The following is a 20,283-nucleotide window of genomic DNA, read 5'->3' on the forward strand; positions in this document are numbered from 1 at the left end:
CTTACTCCAGTTTAATTCAGGGTTCAGTTTTGTGTGTGCTTTATGTATGAATGTGTGTTAAGAACGTTTCACGGTTAAGCTCAACGTTAGGTATTTTGGCCCATACATGGAGAATTGGAGAACTCGTTTGGCCTAAACATGGAGACTTGGAGAACCCTATGTATGGAGATATATGGAGAGGATCCCTCATGTCACAGGGACTGTCGTCATAGATGGCATGTCACATGAGACTAGCGTCATAGACAGCATGTGTTGCCGGGCCGACAGCATAAACCGTACAATAGCAATGTCTGTATAGGGAGTGGTTGCTAAGAGAACGTGTCATGTCATGCCACGTCACGCGTCGAAACCTTGTGTATATAAGCCAGCGTGTCTGTTGGGCTTGGTAGACTCCAGTGACTCCCGGAAGAAGCAATAAGCTAAGCATAGCACTAAGCTAAGTACAGCACTCTCGACAGACCTCAGTAGAGAAACAAACCCAAAGGGTAGACCGGGCTAGGTATTGAAAGAGTCCTACCAGACATTCGTCAGAGGTTCTGCCGGCTAGATTCGAGCCTATGTCAGATCAAAGGCGCTCTACTTCAGTGTGCGTGCAAGGCATAAAAGCTAAAAGACACGTCCTTTGTTTGTGGATCATTTGTTGTAGGACATAATCGTTGAGTGATTTTCATGCCAAAACCACTGGCCATCAAGCCTCCCTTACGGAGGGATATTCATACTCCCAAGATAGGAAGAAATAGCCCTATTTCGGTAAAATTCCGTACAATATCTGTAACGTTACAGATATAGATAAGATTTACATTACATATGTCTGTATGCCTCAGATATAGATATGAACAGATTTGAACAACATTATTATGTACAGTATGTATGTCCCAGATAAAGATATGAACAGATTTGAACTAGGGATGTTAATCGACACATAATTTGCGAATCGACGCGCCGAGGCCGAAAATCGACTCGTCAATTTATGCAGCTGCACCCATCAGAACTTGCATCAAAGCCCTAATAATAATTATAATAAATAATTGCTCTTCCTTGCTGATAAATATATTATTTGTAAACAACAACACCTTCTTAATCCCCTATGAGATACAATAATCCATCACAAAGAAATAAGACAGGAGAGTGATTCAGAGTGAGAATGGAATGTTTACTGGAGAGAGAGTATTCAAGACAGGTACAGTACAGAATAATCAATGGTTCGTGCTCTCTCTGACAAATTATGTTTTGACATGAGTATAAGTATGGTCATTTCGTTAGTCAATAGATGACATTTCAACAGTTCATAGGATGTTTCTTGTCCACAAATGACAAGACAAAGAGTCCTTCGCTGGTGTCTGCATGACACCAGTCTGAGCCTTATAAACCAAAACAATTCTCATTGCTTTTGGTACAGGCTCCATGGCAGTAGATAAGGCCTCAGTTCTACCAGACAGAAGCCGGCCTTGTAAATGCTGCACATGACATTATGGCAGGACACAGTCACTGTGCCTTAGGGTCAGGTGGTCAGTTGGTCATCAATATGTATTGATAAAAAGATGAACCACAACAAAATACCTATCACTTGCGTTGGCATGGAGTCTGTTCTCTAGAGACTAGAAGTGGAGTGACAAAGTCCATGGAACGTAGTGGGAGCGTTCAGGCTGGCACCCAGGCTAGTGTATCAAATGTGGAGCTTTAGTCTGCCTCGCTCTCCCTCCCCGACCGCGTCCACGGGTGTGTCACATTAACGACGAGTAGAGTATTTTGTTTTGTGTCAATCTTGACAAAATCACCGCACACGAGGCAACGCTGCCATTAACAAGCGAGCTTTCGTGTCAAGCATGCATGCAAAGGCAGGAGGTAAACAAAACACATCCAGTCAGCGACTCAGTGTGCATCGCTATGACGCGTGTACACGATCAGACCAGTCTAGTAGTGTTTCTCAACCAGTAGTCCGCGGACCTGACTAGCACCGCATGCATGCGAATCTGCGATGCATGCATGCACAACACAGACATGCACTCGTCTCCGACACAGACACACACACACCGGTCCTCTCACATTTGGAAAACATTAACGCTTATAACGTTTTTGAACAAGCGATTAAAACATTTTTCGACTCATACTTTTTGAGTCGCGGTGAGCATGAGTCGATTTTCAAGTCGATTTTCGGCATAGATATGAACAGATTTGAACAACATTATTATGTATGTATGTCCCAGATAAAGATATTAACAGATTTGAACAACATTACTATGTGTGTATGTCCCAGATATAGATATGAACAGATTTGAACAACATTACATTAGGTGTGTATGTCCCAGATATAGATATGATTCATGTCTTGTGTTTTTGCATGACTGTAAAGGACAGGGGCTTATCGGTTTAGGATGCAATACCACCGATGACCACAGCTGGGTCTTTCATATAAACGCAGCACGCTTGGTTGTACTTTGGGCCCCGAGCTAAAAATGTTGAACCACTACACACACACGCACGCACACACACGCACACGCACAGACACACGCACACACCTGCCACTCGTTCTCTCCATCTCGCTCGGCCAGGGTTGATGCCACCAGATGCTAATGGCTCTCGAGGGAGGGGGGGGGGGGCATAATTAAGATGAGTTTTTTTCTCTCTCTTGTAATGAATTCAAAGACACTTGTCTTGTCATCCTCGACATCAAACCCAAACCGGCGAGCTAGATAGGAGCCTCTCCTCTCCTCCTCTCCTCTCCTCTCCTCTCCTCTCCTCTCTTAGCACACACAGATTATAATTGGTAATATATGTATCAATTCCAGATTCATCTCAGCGGGTTTTAGGAACGCGTCGCTGTACTTTATTTTTTTCTTTATAGAGTTTTAGTTCTGTGCAATAGAAGACAGAATAACACATGTGTGTGTGTGTGGGGGGGGGGGGGGGGGGGCTTGTCTACCCTTGACTGACAAAACAGCATGTATATTTAAAGAGACAACATTTAAATTCACGCTTTTCGCTCGCATCGGAATTTCAAAGAGAAGACTGATAGACAGACAGACAGACAGACAGACAGACAGACACTGTGTGTGTGCATGTGTGTGCGTGTGTGCGTGCGTGTGTGCGTGTGTGTGTGTGTGTGTGTGTGTGTGTGTGTGTGTGTGTGTCAATATAGTGAGAGAAAACCATTGATGGACAAAGTACTCAACCCTGGTACTTCAAAACATAAATACTCCTGCTAACATGTGTTTGTTTGTTTGTTTACGTTGCAGGTTGCTTTATTTACATCAAAATATTACTGTTGGTTTATAAAGCACATTGTGTTGTCCTGTTGTCGAAATGTGTTAAAATACAAACACAACGGCCTTGCCTTGCCTTTTTGTAGTCGTTTGTTTACAGGTTGTCGTGGTAACAGGTGTTTGTTTACATTGTGGTTCCAGGTTGTCATGGTAACAGGTGTGTGTTTACGTTGTGTCTCCATGGTAACAAGTGTTTGTTTACATTGTCTCCCCCAGGTTGTTCGGGGTCACAGGGAACTGCGCGGCCTGCAGTAAACTGATCCCCGCCTTCGAGATGGTGATGAGAGCCAAGGACAACGTTTACCACCTGGACTGCTTTGCATGTCAACTCTGTAATCAGAGGTACTTTAACTCTTAGACTACTTAAAGGTTCTACACCATGCATTTAAACTAGGGATGCCCCGATCAGGGTTTTTTTGCTCCCGATCCGATACCGATCAAATATCATTGCTTCCGATTCGATCCCGATCTTTCCCGATCCGATCTTTTGGCAAGGCATTAAGAAGAAGAAAAAATTCTATTCATTCTATCACTTGGTTCTCAACCTTTTCAGGCCGTGACCCCCAAAATAATCATATTTTAACTGGGGACCCCCGACCCTGAAGAGTTGAGGAAGTATATTTTGTATAACACGGTTCTATTGTGAAAATAGCAGATCTACATGCTCACAACGCCTCGCAACGCGAGGAGTTGTGAGCATGTAGATCGGCTATTTTCACAATTTCTGGCTTTAATATTTGACAATTTGGCCAATGTTTAATTTGTCATTTTAGAGGTATTAAAAAGTCCTTAATTTTTCACTTTCGAAATGTGCAGATACCCTCTATACACTTAAACTTTATGTTGATTTGTTTACTGTTGAGAGAGAAAACAATGTTGCACATTAAGTTAATCATCTGGGGACCCCCCCAAAATAATTTGAGGACCCCCCTGGGGGTCCCGACCCACAAGTTGAGAACCACTGAGCTAGTTGACAGTGCAGAGAGACATAATTGCCTTCCTTTGATCCATTAGCAAGGGGCCAATTACTACTTATTGGCATCAGCTGCCAGCTGTACACAGAGTCTGACACAATCACCTTCCCTCTGCAGTGCTCTGTCTGTCTCATTTCTCCAAAAGCCCTTGAATATGATTGAAAATGATTAAGGATTACTGTGATTATGGTAAGCTTACATTTCATATCGCATTCAACTTACCTGTAACTTTCAGTACTCCCAGAAAATATTTTTTTGGAAAAAAAAAAAAAAAAAAAAAAACTTTTTTTTTTCCCGATTTTTTTTCCCCGATCTCCGATCTTATAAAAACGGCCATATCGGCGGCCGATCCGATCACGTGATCGGGATCGGGCAACACTAATTTAAACGTTTATATAACATTATCTGTGTCCCAAAAAGGTTTTTCAAAAGGTTTGAGGCTAAATTACCACTCCTGAATACAGAGCCCCTGTCATTTCTGCCTGGCTTTCAGAACATTTTCAGCTGCAGTACCACCTTGTCCTGAGTGGGAGGACTGCGCTATTGAGCCAGTTTCGGCCCCACACTCCTCCCCACCTCCTGCTCAGCAGGCCTGCCCACCCCTCCCCAACCCCCACTCAGCACAGCAGTAGCAAATGGTCCCCATTGTGATGTCACAGTCAGACCTAAAATCTCACAGCCCGTTCTGAGACCTGCTTACATAGATCTGCCCATAAACTGAGAAAGACAACGGTCAGAAATAGGACTTTGTGAGGATAGAACGTGCTGGTGGGACACCAAAGAAATACATAACATTTTAAATTCATGGTCTAGTCCCTTTAAGTACAGTATTTAACTCATACTCTGTAGTCCCTTTAAGTACAGTATTTAACTCATACTCTGCCCCCTCACGAGATTTCCCAGTTTTTCCCGTTGTCTGACGCCGCCACGCCCACGTTTCCAGAGTTTTGGGCCGTGTTTTACTTCCTTCGATCTACTAGGCATGATCGCGATCACTAAATGTGCATGTTTGACCCCCAGACCAACCCCATCTTTCAAACATGGCAGCCATGTTTGTTTCCATTTGAAGAAAACATGATGGCTGCTATCTCATGAATGCCTGACCGGATTTCCAAGCGGATGTTTTTGGTTTGAAAGCTGTGAACGGCGTGAAAGTAATTGTTGGCCAATTATGGCAGCATGCGTACAAGTGGCTGTCATTTTACACAGAATAAGCCCATTCCCAAGACTCACAACGCAACCTTTCATGGTTGGATGTGACTTATGGGGGCTAGAAGTGTTACTTAAAATAGCAATAAAGAAACTGCTGGCTTATTGTGTCTAAAAAGACATATTTACCCACTTGTACGCATGCTCCCATGCGTACGCATGCCCACATTTGATTTTAGCACGGTAAACGCGATAAAACAATAGAACGAAGCAAATGAAAACATTTTAACACTCACGTTTTCTTTTCTCTAATTACAATCTAAAATATGAACCCTTGTTGTAAAAAAAACAAAGTTGTCCTTTAACAATTCCTGCCATTGTAGAGTAGATTTATAATATGATTCCATCGGCAAGACTGTAGATTTCCAGTGTATTGGCAGACCATTGAGCTTGTAGATCAGCTATGTTTGCTATTTGAATGACCTTCTGTGACTTAGAAGTTTAAATCTACCTATGAAGGTGGATTGTGTTTTTCAATGTGAATGGAGTGGTTTCCTGACAATTGAGAGTTTCTGAAAAAATACGCTCCATTCTCTATAAAAACTAAAAAGGCAAAACAGTGAAAGAAACCTGTGGAAAAAAATACATTAGCAGGACATTTACGGGAAAGCCAGTTGAAAGGGCACATCAGTAGCAGCGCCCCCTGGTGGATCTGCTATTTCCACTACCTTTGAAAAGGTGTGAAAATATACAGAACGGTTTTCATGATTCTTTCTTTTTCATTTACAAACTCTAAAGCCAGAAGAAATGGCTGATCTACAAGCTCAATAACATACGTGCTACTGTACACTGCGGCACATTGTGATTTTGTAGATCTGCTATCTTTTGTTCATCTCTCTCTCTCTCTCTCTCTCTCTCTCTCTCTGACACACACATACGCACGCACGCACACACACATGCACACCCCTGCCAGATGCGTAGCGAGGAGAGGAGAGGCCGGTTACGGACAATTAGCGCTGGGTTATTGTCTTTCTGTTTAGAGCAGCTGCAGAAATCTCTGCTAATGGAAGCAGTCAGCTAATCTCTCTCTACACACACACACACACACACACACACACACACACACACACAGAGACACACACACACACGCGCGCGCGCGCAAGCTTGCACACACACACTCACACACACACACGCACACGCGCACACACACACACACACACACACACACACACACACACACGCACACACGCACACACATACACAGATCTTTCTTCTTACATTAGCGTGATACGAAACGGTTGAAATAAACATCGTTACCTGCCGGTCTGCGGGTCGTTAAGGGGGGTTGGTTGTCTCACCGCGGCTTCTCGGACGAAGATTTATGGCTCTCGCCATTAATTGCAGAGTCGACGTCTCGACCTCAGAACTTTTTTATGTTTTTTTTTTTCACCTTTAATGCTCCGACCACTTGGAATGAGCGACAGCTTAAATTCAACATGTATTCTCCCATAACATACGGTCAATTTAAGTCTTTAATTGCACACCTACAAGTGTCTGCAACAGCTGTTTGTTTTTGTGAATATTGATTTATTGAGATGCATCTTGACGGCACTGCGAACGAGGTTCAACCTCGATGTCTTTGGAGAAGAAACACAGGTTAGAAATGAAATGAAAAGTCGATGCTTTTCAAACAGCAGTGCAGCGTTGCGCCTCGTCGCTGACCCCAACAGGATCGAGGGGGTAATTACACGCCGTGACCCCCCCCCCCCTCCCCCCGCTCCGTCCTCTCGCCGTCCGTTTATCAGATTTCTACTTTTCTTCTTTTCTTCCCGTCAATAAAGGTTTTCTCCGGCGATAAACGTCGCTCCGCGCGCCGCACCATTTGACCTGCTGATTAGATCACTGTGGGGGGGGGGGGGGGGGGGGGGAGGCTTTGATGTTTGTTTGAGACCAGCCACGTGTACACATAGACATCAAAGGGGGCTTGAGCCCCTGCCCTTTTACCCGTCTGTAAAAAGTGCCCTCTCAGGACCATGATGGCAGTTTTCACTATGGTGAAAGAAATGCAAATGCCCCCTCTTTCCATGCCATACCTGAAAGCAGCATTCAAGAGAATTGCCTTGTCCAAATTCTCCTGAACTTGAATGCAGCCACATCTCCAGTATTGACTTGATTATGCTTAGTTCAGTTTGGTATCAAGCACCTAAAATAGCCGACCTCCAAGCTCACAACACGTCGCGCTGCCTCTCTAACGTTTTCTGCAAGACTATCCGTGATGGAAATAGTACTCAGGACCACCGAGTGCCGCGCTGCGAGCTTGTAAAAAATATTCATGGGGTGCTCTGAGACACCCCATGAATATGGGGTGTCTCAGAGCACCTGCGTGTCCCAGATCTACAAGCTCGCGCTGCGAGCTTGTAGATCTGCTATTTTTGAAAAAGTCGTGAAAATGTGTGCAAATCTTTGAATATATTTTAAAGCGAACGGTTGTAACTCAAATTTTGCTTCTGGGTGGTCCCTGGAACTAGATATTTTGAGATGGGGGTCCGTGGCCAAATACATATCATTTTGGGGGTCCTTCACATGAAAAGGTTTGAGCACCACTGACATAGTAGTCTCTCAAGAACAGAATAACTGAGCTCCAGTTAAGTGAAAAGGACCTTTTCTTTGACGTTGGCTGGCCAGATTGCTGACATAGAAACATAGGTTTTTTCCAAAAATCTTAGAAGGATTCAAAAGACACTTATAGAATCGGGTCAAAATTCTAATTTTCACGATTTTTCAAAAATAGCAGATCTACAAGCTCGCAGCGCGGCACTCGGTGCCGCGCTGTGAGCTTGTATATCTGCTATTTTTCAATAGTTAAAGCATAAAATAATGAAACACAAAATGTGTACGCGTTCTAACGCCTCATTCTGCTGTTTTGTGTCAAACACTGAGCATGGACCAAACAAAAAGGTCAGAGGTCAGATCATAGCCAAGCATGGACAATCTGAAGGCTCCAAGTCCATCTCCAGAGACCTTGATGTTCCTTCACTGTGTGCAATCTAGACCCCCCTGGTCTAGATTCCCAACGTTCCCAAACGTTTTGGTCTCAGAGCACCCCATGAATATTTTTTTAATCCGAGGCACCCCTACATTATAATTTTCACTCCCAGCACCTTATATTTATAGCATATCGTCATTTTTGGGTGGAAACCTTGTATGTCCAAAACCGTTCGTTTTGTATTTATCATCTATAAAATGTTCTAAACTAGTGAAAACAGCAGATCTACAAGCACACAACGCCTCGCATATATAAAAAAAAATTACTTTGTACTTCAAGTTTGAAATGATACAAAATATTTCTTCAAGTCAGGAGACTGCACATCCAAATGCTGCCCTTGTAGTGGCAGGAGACTTTAACAAGGCCAACTTGAATAAGGTTCTCCCACATTACTATCAGCACATTAAAGTGGCCACAAGAGGAGAAAGGACCCTGGACCACTGTTACAGCACTGTCAAGAATGGCTATAAGGCCCTGCTCCGACCACCATTGGAAAGTGAGACTGGGAAGTCAGACCACATGGCCATCCATCTGCTGCCCGCCTACAGGTAAAGGCTGAAGCAAACACCTGTCACAGTGCGGGAAGTCAGTGTCTGGACAGAGCAGTCCCTCACTGAACTCCAGGTCCGGCTCCACCACACGGACTGGGGGGTGCACAGGCGGGCCTCTGAGGACAATGTCAGTGACTACACAGATGCAGTCAACAGCCCACATCTTAGACTGCATCAATGACACTGTCCAGAGGAAGCTCATCCGAGTGTACCCCAACCAGCACCCCTGGCTGAACAGCGAGGTCCATGTGGCACTTCAGGCCCGTAACGCAGCCTTTCAGGCTGGAGACATCGGAACCACCCGGGCTGACCTCCAGAGGACCATCCGAAAGGCCAAGAAGGAGTATGGGGCAAAACTGGAGGACCAATTTAACAGCGGGGATGTAACGAGAAAGTGGCAAGGTCTACAGAACATCACAAACTACAAGGGTGGAACCAAGCACATCGAGAATCCCCCTGCCTCTCTTCCCAACAAGCTGAACACTTTTTTCACCCGGTTCGAGCTGGAGGCCACAGACACTGCAGAACCTGCACCGTCCCCGTCCCAAGTCGCCTGCCCGCTGACCATCTCTGTCCATGACGTGCGGAGGGCATTTAAAGGGCTGAATATCCGCAAGGCTTCCGGTCCGGACAACATACCAGGCCGGGTCCTCAAGTCTTGTGCGGACCAGCTAGCGGACGTTTACACGGACATCTTTAACCTCTCCCTTTCCCAGGGAGTGGTCCCTGACAGCTTTAAGATGTCCACGATTGTCCCGGTCCCAAAGCAGTCTAAGACGGCGGTGCTGAATGACTGGAGACCAGTCGCACTAACCTCCATCGCATGCAAATGTTTTGAGAGGCTGGTGAGGGACCACATCTGTGCGAGGCTGCCCCCTACTCTGGACCCCTGGCAATTTGCATATCGTCAGAATCGATCGACAGACGATGCAATTGCACTGGCTCTCCATTCCGTTCTACAACATCTGGACGTGAAGAACAAGGGCAGCAGGTGTGTCAGAATGCTGTTTGTGGACTATTCTTCAGCCTTTAATACCATCGTTCCTGCCAGGCTTGACTCAAAGCTGAAAGTCTTAGGTGTGCACCCGGCACTGTGCACATGGATAAGGGACTTCCTGACAAACCGCCGCCAAGTGGTGAGAATGGGTGACATAACATCTGACCCCCTGACCCTCAACACTGGGGCACCCCCCAGGGCTGTGTGATGAGCCCCCTCCTCTATTCCTTGTATACTCACGACTGCGAGGCCAAGCTCAGCTCCAACATCATCGTCAAGTATGCCGACGACACGACAGTCATGGGCATGATTGTCGACGACGATGATGCTGCATACAGGGAGGAGATCAGCCTGCTGGCACTGCGATGCCAGGAGGACCTCACCCTAAATGCGAACAAAACCAAGGAGCTGATCGTGGACTACAGGGTTCCAAAGAGAGAGCACGCCCCAATTTTCATCAATGGAGTTGCGGTGGAAAAGGTCAGTCAATTTAAGTTCCTCGGGGTGCACATCACAGAGGACCTGAAGTGGTCAACCCACACCACACCCGTGGCGAAGAAGGCCGAACAACGCCTCCACTGCCTCCGGCAGCTGAAGAAGTTCAGTGTAAGCCCCAGCATTCTTCGGTCCTTTTATAACAGCACAGTTGAAAGCATCCTGCTGTACTGTTGCACTGCCTGGTACGGGAGTTGCACTGTACACGACAAGGGTGCCTTACTGAGGGTGGTGAAAGCGGCCCAGCGCATCATTGGGGGTGAACTTCCATCCCTCCAAGGACTGTGCGACAAAAGATGTGCAGCCAGGGCAAAAGGCATCATAAAAGACACTTACCACCCCAGCAATAAACTGTTTCAAGCCTGCAGAAACCCCCGGCCTGGGAAACGATACATAAGCATCCCAAGCACCACCAACAGGATGCTCAAAAGTTTTTTCCCCACGGTTGTGAGAATGCTGAACAAGCAGTAGTGTAGGGACTGCTGGTCACATTGGAATTGAGTAGTGTATTTTATTTATTATTGTATCTTTTATTCTTTTATGGTTGATAGGCTTTATTAAGGTTTTGGGAGGTTTTGCACAGTTTTCACTTTTAACTGCTGCTGTTGTTTTAAGCTGCACCACAATGTTTTTCACCCACTGTTTTACCTGTAATTCATGTGATGTGACAATAAAGCTCTATTCTATTCTAAGTGTCCAAATAAATTCGAAATATTACCAAATGATCTCGCGGCCCCCCTGGACTGTCGTCGCGGCACCCCAGGGTGCCCCGTCACCCACTTTGAAAAACCCTGATCTAGACCATGGTGTGTTGTTTTTTTTAAACAAATGCAAGGGTGCCAATACTTTCAGTCACGACTGTAAAGTGTTAAAGTTATGTTTTTGTATGTGGCCACACCCACCAGTTCATTAAGTATGCCTGGTTGTCAGGTGGGTGGTGACCCAGCTGAAGTTAGCCACACCCACATTGTTGGGTGAATGGTAAAGGGGGAGGGGTTTAGTTTATGATGTCATTAACTCAGTGTTTTTCAGTCGGGCCTTTTGACTTTCAGCTTTCAGAAAGAAACCAAAAATACACAAATTTGCACAGCTAGACTGTGTTACTCCTTGGATGTTTAGTTTTCACGCTGTAACGCAGTGCTAACAGCTATAGCAGCTAGCCAACTGGGCTGTGTGTGTGTGTGTGGGGGGGGGGGCCTGGCAGAGCAAGCGCTAGGCTATCTCAGGTAACGGTAAGACGAGCGCTAGCTAGCTACCTCTGGGCTATGGGAGTAGTAAACATGAGCGCTAGCTAGCTCGTTAACTCTGGGCTATGGGAGCGCTAAACAGCAACGCTACCTTGTTAACTCTGGGCTATGGGAGCGCTAAACAGCAACGCTACCTTGTTAACTCTGGGCTATGGGAGCGCTAAACAGCAGCGCTAGCTTGTTAACTCAGGAGGGAATTATTTGCTTTCACGTCTGGCCTCGCAGGCAGAGTGGGAGAGACAGACCAACCCGACGCACGATACATTTGGGACCAATTAGCGATGGATTCCCCCCCAAAAAAAACACGCTGTTGCATATCTGCTCGTCTGTTAGTTCATTTGTTTTATTGTATTTCATATCAGCTTAGATATTTTTCACGGGCCAAATAACTAAATGCTTTTCAATTGCTGGAGATGGATTTCATTATGAATATGATTGTTATGATTTAATTGTGAATGTGTGACTTCTCTAAAAACGAAGCATGGTCCGGGGGCCCCCTCAAGGACCCCCGGGGGTCCCCCGACAAAACGTGTTAATTAACACAGCATGCACCACTTTAAGCCTACAGTATACGCATCAGCTATTTGAAATTGTCAGATCTACAAGCTCAAGGAGGAGAAAACCAGTTCTCCTGGTTTAGACGCGCAGCGCAGACAAAGAGCTACAGGGGGCGGTAATGTGGGCGTGGGGGGGGGGGGGGGGGGACAGGGGGGGTGTTACCTGGGGAGACTCCTCGGCACAACGAGTTCGCTTACGCGGTCGATTGGCGGTAAAAGTCTGTCTCTGAGTCGCAGCCCTGGAGCAACCAACTAACGATGTGTTTGTTTTGGTTTGCTATGTCTTGGTCAGTTATGTAATCTAGTGGTTCTCTGACCTGATTGGCTGCAGGGCCCCGAAAACCCTGGAAAACAACGTCTTCATACCGTAATGAATTAGATACACTGTTACTGAGTTAATTAATGAATTAGATACACTGTTACTGAGTTAATTAATGAATTAGATACACTGTTACTGAGTTAATTAATGAATTAGATACACTGTTACTGAGTTAATTAATGAATTAGATACACTGTTACTGAGTTAATTAATGAATTAGATACACTGTTACTGAGTTAATTAATGAATGAACTAGATACACTGTTACTGAGTTAATTAATTAATGAATTAGATACACTGTTACTGAGTTAATTAATGAATGAATTAGATACACTGTTACTGAGTTAATTAATTAATGAATTAGATACACTGTTACTGAGTAAATTAATGAATTAGATACACTGTTACTGAGTTAATTAATTAATGAATTAGATACACTGTTACTGAGTTAATTAATTAATGAATTAGATACACTGTTACTGAGTAAATTAATGAATTAGATACACTGTTACTGAGTTAATTAATTAATTAGATACACTGTTACTGAGTTAATCCTCCGATCGATCACGGACACGCTTTCTGTGCTTCTGTGGGAAAAGAAATCACGGTTCTTTGAGCCTTGCCATCCGTAGTTATCACTGATTGAAAATTGTTTTGACCGAGAGCGAACGAGAACATGGAAGCAGAGAAAAAAACAAAACCATTCTCTGAAAAAAAAACATAAACAGGAGGCGAATGGAGACGTTTCATATCTTCTTTCTCCGGTTCCGCTGTGATTCCCATTTTTAGCGACCAGTGCCATCTGGTGGCTAAATCACTAATTTGTGACGTTCACAAGTTAGCAATGTTAATCTAGCCCCATCTAGCGTAAACAAAACACCCCACAACATGCATCAAATTAATCATTTGCAGTCGACAAGTCAACACTGGTACTATGTATATGTGTGTGTGTTTGTTTTTGTGTATTTCATTAACACCCTGTGTGTGTGTGTGTGTGTGTGTGTGTGTGTGTGTGTGTGTGTGTGTGTGTGTGTGTGTGTGTGTGTGTGTGTGTGTGCATTGCGTTGCCAGGTTCTGCGTGGGAGATAAGTTCTTCCTGAAGAACAACATGATCCTGTGTCAGTCCGACTACGAAGAGGGACTTCTGAAAGAGGGGTACGCTCCCCAGGGGAGGGGCTTATGAACCCCACCCCCCAAAGGTCCACTAGCTCCTCTCCCAAGAGAGAGAGAGGAGCATAGACATAGAAAGCTAGACGCCTCCGTCGGCTCTGGTTCATATGCATCGACGGACCGAGGGAATCCGTGTGCATCTCTTCCACATGCGTCACACAAATGGACATTGGTAGGCCAATCAGAGGCAGGTAGGGGCGGGTCTTTACATACGCAGCCTGTAAGAACAGCTGGAGCTCTGTTGAATTGAATTGTCGTCCTTGGATAAGTCCCCGAAAAGACACGCTGTGATTGGCCAGTAGTCACTCTGACTGGCGGTGATCCTTTGGCTTTTCCAGGAAGTCCGGCCTCCAGTTGTTACACGTCGCTCCAATGAACTGCAGAGACGAACGAGGCATCTAGCTTTTTATATCTGTGGAGAGGAGGAGAAGACAGAGAGACTTAAAAAAAGAAGAGAGTTTGCAACAATCACTCAACAAAGGAGAAGCACTAATCACTTCGTTTTTTTTGTTTTTCTGCGCCACGGAACCTTTCTTCGCTGGAGGAGTTTCAGGCTTACCGATCATAGCGTTGCACCAACCAGCGCTTCGATTGGTCCAGTGGAGGATGGGAAATTTAGATTAAAAAAAAAACTCACTTGTTAATTCACTCGTTACCAAAATGTGTTTTAATTGAAAATAATAATAATAATGCTTCTCAGGTCGAATGTTTATTAAGCGATTAAGCATGCAATTAATTTGGATCAATTAAACATGCAATTAATTTGGATGAATTAATTACAAAGCCCTCAGTCGACAAGACCCCTTAGAGAGCCGTTAAGGTTCCATTTGGACCCCCTGGTGGCCCCCAGAACCCCGGACCCCCCCTCCCCCCCTCTATCCCTCTACCCTCGGTGGTCTCCAGACCTGGTGGTCCCCAGAACCCCGGACCCCCCCCCCCAATACAGACTGCTGTAGTGTAAATACATAAAGAGCCATACAGACTGCAGGCTGGCTCGATGGCTCCTCCTACAGCTGATAACATGAAACTACGGACATGAAGTATTAAAGACAAAAGAAAGAACCTTTTTTTTCGTGGGTTTTATTTGTTACTGACTGAACCATGCCGCCCCCCCCCCCCCCCCCCCCCCCCCACCCCCACCCCACCCATCCAGAAGGGCTGTTTATTTTATTTTAATATTTTTTTTCTGCTGTTCACCTGGTTGCTTCAATCTGGTTCTTTCACCCAAAGAAAACCTTTTTTTTTTTTGTCTATGGATTACTCACTATCCACTAAATGTAAAGGGGGGGGGGGGAGTGGTTAATGAAGGCGGTTGGGGGGGGGGGGGTAGTTTTAGAGGGGGAGGAGGGGCTTACTTTTTGTACAAATGTATTTATTGATAAAGTTCTCAGTTCAAAAGCTGTTGTCGTAATGAAGGAGAAAAAAGGGAAGAAAAAAGAGAAATGCTTAATTTTGACATTTTGCTGATTACTTGAAACTGAGTCACTGTTTTTATGACATCACTGTTTTGAAGAAAATGGTCCAAAATAATCGCCTGTTTTACAACTCAAATGTTTTCAGATATTTTTTTAATTTATCCCATGATTTTGGTCGGTCTGCTCTTTTTCCCCTCTACACCAAACCTATTTGCTGAAAATAGCCGATCTAGATCTGCTATTTTTGGCTAAAGTTCTCCTCAGAATAGCGATGCGAGGGTTCAAGTTGTTAATTTAAAATAATTATCCTATCACAAAGATTTGGTGGCCCCCCTGTAGTAACTCTGAGGACCCCTAGGGGTCCCGGACCCCCTGTTGAAGACCCCTGGTCTAAGCTGTAATCCTGGGCTCTGCTGTCCCTCTGCCAACCTGGGGAGAGCCCTGAACATGCTTCTATGCATGAGGAGGCCAAGCTGCTTCTTATCACCTGACAGGGGGGAGTTCCCCCTGATTGGACGTAGCGCGTGGAAGGAACACGTTATTCCAACCATTTCCTTTCCCCTCCATCAGGCGCCCCGTCTGGCCAGGGGGAGGCATTATAGAGACCAGGATTATTGCATGTTTTCTTTTGTGAGGGTATCTACCCTAGGAGACACGGGGAGAACATGCACACTCCACACTGGACCTCATCTAGAGTTGGTGAGAGTGGAGAGGGAATCACAGGTGAATGAAATCAAGACTCACAGGCCTGTCTATGTCATCGTCTTGGACGTTAACAGAATTAAACTTTTAAATACTTTTGGCATAACAATAAACAAACATTGTTTATTTTCATTTCTTTTGGAATCTATGGTTAGATATGTCCCTGTTATGGCCAGGGATAAACACTCTGAAAGTGTGGAAAAACAGATTTTTAATTTTCATTTATTTTTAAGGTGTGTGTGTGTGTGTGTGTGTGTGTGTGTGTGTGTGTGTGTGTGTGTGTGTGTGTGTGTGTGTGTGTGTGTGTGTGTGTGTGTGTGTGTGTGTGTGTGTGTGTGTGTGTGTGTGTGTGTGTGTGTGTGTGTGTGAGAGAGAAAACACCAGACAAGAAAGCGGCACAATGAACAAAACCTTCATGGTTGTGTAAATGTTGGGTTGTAAATATAAAATATCTGTTTGTTTCTGTCTTGCTATTATAATTATAATGGTTTCTCTTCATGTTCACTCAGCATGAGATGGTTTATTTTATAGGGCTTAACTGTAAATACTGTAATTGTAATAACTTTAAGCACAAATGTAATACACTTCTCATGTGTTACCATTGAATGGAGGTGGCTGTGTTTCTTTCTCACTTTTCTTCTCCTTAACTTCACCATTTAAACACATTACAATCCGTGGTGGAAAAAGTACTGAAATATTTTACTTCTAGTAAAAGAGCTAACTAATACTGCAATATAGAATATTCTGTTACAATTAAAAGTCCGGAATTCAAAATGTTTGAAAATAGCAGATCTGATGCGACACCTTGTGAGCTTTTTGCGACCGTTAGGTCGCAGTTACTTACACTTACTATATACTATCCAAACCTCCACCGGCTCTCAGTCCGTCAGTCCCTCCGTCACGTCACATGTCACACTTTTCCCCTACTCATATCTCCGCCACCGTTGCCCCGATCCATGCCAAACTTTGCACACACACTCCTTGGCTGCCAAAGTACAACCCCTAATAGGCGGTATTGCGTTATAAGGAAAATTGCTTAGAAAATGAATTTCGTTCCCACGTCTGGGCACTACTCATTCAATGCATTTTTGCATAGACAATACCCCTGTGGACTTTGGGTTAAAAGTTCTCCGCATGAAACCTGCACGACTTTTGTCACCAGCCAGAATTGGATATAAAAGTGAATAACAAAAAAAAAAAAAAACGAAAATCTTGTGCTGCTGTTTTTGCTTGTAAAATGTACTATATTGATTTTGGCAACACAAAATCTTTCTCAAATGTCATAAATACATCTACTAAACATCTGAAACAAGTATTGGTGCCTTTGTTTTCTCATATGTGAATTTAGATTGTGAAATATAGCAAATTTGTTGAAGAAAACGCCTCAATGTACAGAATGTGATTGGCACCCAGCAAAATGAAACATACACATAGTAAATTTAGCTAAAAGCTTATGTCTCATACGTAACACATGTCACAGCCAACTGTGTAATGAAAGGTATCTTGGCCAGAAATGGATGAAAATCAAGCTGCTATCACACCCCCCTAAACTAGAAAAAATCCCAAAATGGACAAGACTATAATAAATGCACAAAAGGTCATGTCAGGTATAAAATATGTATTTAAGTACCACAGAGTGTCCCAACATCTGTCATTTGTAGGCTACATCAAGACACCCCCCAACTAGTCTCGCGAGGCCAGACTGTTGCCTCTGCGATTTGGGCAAATGCTCCCGGCATACAGTCTGGCAAACGGAAATAGAAACGATGAGTGCGAGATAAAGCGGATGTGACGCAACCGCTCCCTTGGTGCAGTAGCAATAACATGTCCTACTGGAAGCGTTATGTCTCCTTTCAATATTTCTGGGGGCGTTATTTCGTCTTTCTCTGGTGTTGTTGGTGTTACCTCCATGATGTTTTCAAATGTTTTCTTAAACTATACACCCATAACAAGAATAGGCCGCTCGAATGACTTTGTCTGAGCTATTGTGTTTCTGTTATGTTTCCAATGGGACTACAGTTCAGTGCAGCACTGGCTACTTCCGATACTCGCCTTTCGGGAGCTGCCGTTCCAGACTATATAGCATTCGGAGATTGTGGAATAGTTGTCTGGCTACGCGAGACTACCCCCCAACCAAAACAAAAACGCATACAAATGTTGGCAGCATAAGTAAACGTAAGGCTGTGCTGTGACAAAATACAGCAAATGTTAAGCTTTTTCCTCCCACATGTATGTATTGCATATGCAAATCTTGAAATAAAACAAGTATTTTGCTAATTTTACATGCTGACATGGTGCGTATATTACTCATCCCTATCACGTTCATCCAGGGGTCATCAATATGTCTGTACTACGGACAACAGGTGTCAGTGGCTGATTGTATATCTTATAATGTCTTGTTTTTGATCATAAGACCCAATTAATTAATTCAAAGTCGACAGGTTTTCTTCAGAATATCTATGACATTGTGACATTTTGGCATATTAGGAGTCCAACCAGTACTAGTACGCCCTTAACTCTGAGATTGTACAAATGGAACCAAATGGTTCTCAGAGTTACACACATGTTATGGTAATTCAGGGCTTGCTCTTCTATGTGTTTCTGGTAGATATTATTGTCCACTCATTTAGTATGTCCGTGGCAAAAAAGATATTTCGACATAAATCTCCACCAAAAGCCAGCATGGTGATGAATGACCCTTGCTTAATCAGAGTCATCATCCCATAAAGCTTGTTTCTTTTGAAACATTCTCACAGTTCTGGCACTCCGTTTCCGACCTGTTCTGGCACTGAAATAAATCAGTACAAGACAGTCTTGCAGACATACTGTACAGGTTTGCTTGTCTTCAACTATAGTGAACAACATGCGAAACACTTGACTGTGGAATCAGCACACTGTCCTGTAGATATGTTGAGCAAGGATGATGTGGTCACTGTAGATGGGTTAGTGTCCACTGCTGACATGTGGTGTGGGTTGGAGGGGTGGAGGTGGAGCATAGACTTGAGCTCTGCAGAGACAGGGCTGAGTGTAATGCCATCCAGACTGCTTGCTTCCTTGGCATCAGCATTATATGTCTGTTCCAGTAGCATGTCAAAATAAACACTACTGTTGTGGCTGCCATCTGCTCGTCAGCCAACAAATACACCTGCCATCAGTGCTTTGTGTACCTCTGAAGCTGTTTCCGGTAATTTCTTCATCTAAGGCAAATATAAAGGTAAAGATTGCTGCCCGTACTTGTAGTGGCCTGGTAGCATTCATGCTGATTCACAGAGATGTCCTGTCCAGTCACCTTCCCGCTCGTAGTAGATAAACCTTTGGAGAATATCTGACACTCCAGGAAGTTTGCCTAGAGGACTGCAGTTGATTGCCCATTGATTGATTCCTGAAAAGCAGCAGCTGATCTCCTAAGACTGCCATCTCTGGATGCCTCGTCATTTCTAACTTCTGCCAGTTATCTCTTTTTCAAACAGGACTTGTAAAGTTTTGTAGTATTATGTCTTTTCAACAAACATCTTCTTGACAGTTCCTTCTAATGAAGATACGTTTTCCATTGAGTTTCTCTTGCTGTGAAACCATGAAATAGACACCAAGTTTACTTGTCAAAGTCATTATAACTAAATTACAGTCACTGACATTCACTTACATTGAAGTGTTTCCTTCAACAAATTTGCTACATTACATGATCTAAATTTGCATATGAGTAGACTAAGGCACAGATACTTGTTTCAGATGTTAGGTAGATGTATATGTTATGACATTTGAGAAAGATTTTGTGTTGCCAAAATCAATATAGCAAATTTTACAAGCAAAAACAGCAGCATAAGATTTTCGTTTTTTGTTTGTTTATTCCCATTAAACACATTTCTGGCTGGTGACAAAGATTGTGCAAGTGACACGCAGAGAACTTTTTTGTTTCTTACTTACTATCAATAGATCTTTCTAATGAAGCAAAGTTTATGTAGTGCCCATGGGGCGGGAACGAAACCGAACGATACCAGCCACGCAATACAGCCTATCATTTCTCACATGGCCCTCTCATAGCGCCACCATGAGGCCAATTCTTGCAAAACACATTTTGGACACTGCTCCAACAGATTTGGCCCTAAAATCACGCAAAGCGGTACACAGTATCTCTACAGTCATGTCATCAAAATGCATCTGTCCCATCTAGCGCCACCTTCTGGCTGATTTTTGAAAAACACATTTTTGGACACTGCTCCTGCAGATTTTGCCCTAAAATCACACAAACCGGTACACAGTCTCTCTACAGTCATGTTATAAAAATGCATCTGTCCCATTTAGCGCCACCATCTGAACGATTTTTGAAAAACAATTTTTTGGACAGTGCTCTTACAGAATTTGCCCAAAAATCATTCAAAGCCGGACAGTCATACCACA

At 44.0% G+C, this 20,283-nt stretch overlaps 1 protein-coding gene across 1 annotated transcript in view; it reads left to right on the forward strand.

The window, feature by feature from the left end:
* The window catches only part of lmo3 (LIM domain only 3), a gene marked incomplete at both ends in the record, with an annotated part of 59,414 nt that extends 45,633 nt beyond the window's left edge, over positions 1–13,781 (forward strand). The window contains 2 exons of the mRNA XM_080753895.1: positions 3,480–3,605; positions 13,670–13,781. Of these exons, the coding sequence (XP_080610021.1) occupies positions 3,480–3,605; positions 13,670–13,781 (238 nt within the window). The remainder of the gene's footprint in view (positions 1–3,479; positions 3,606–13,669) is intronic.
* Positions 13,782–20,283: the final 6,502 nt, after the last annotated feature.

The sequence above is a fragment of the Nannobrachium achirus genome (assembly GCF_963921795.1).
Source record: "Nannobrachium achirus genome assembly, chromosome: 23".
In the NCBI taxonomy this organism is placed as follows: Eukaryota; Metazoa; Chordata; class Actinopteri; order Myctophiformes; family Myctophidae; genus Nannobrachium; species Nannobrachium achirus.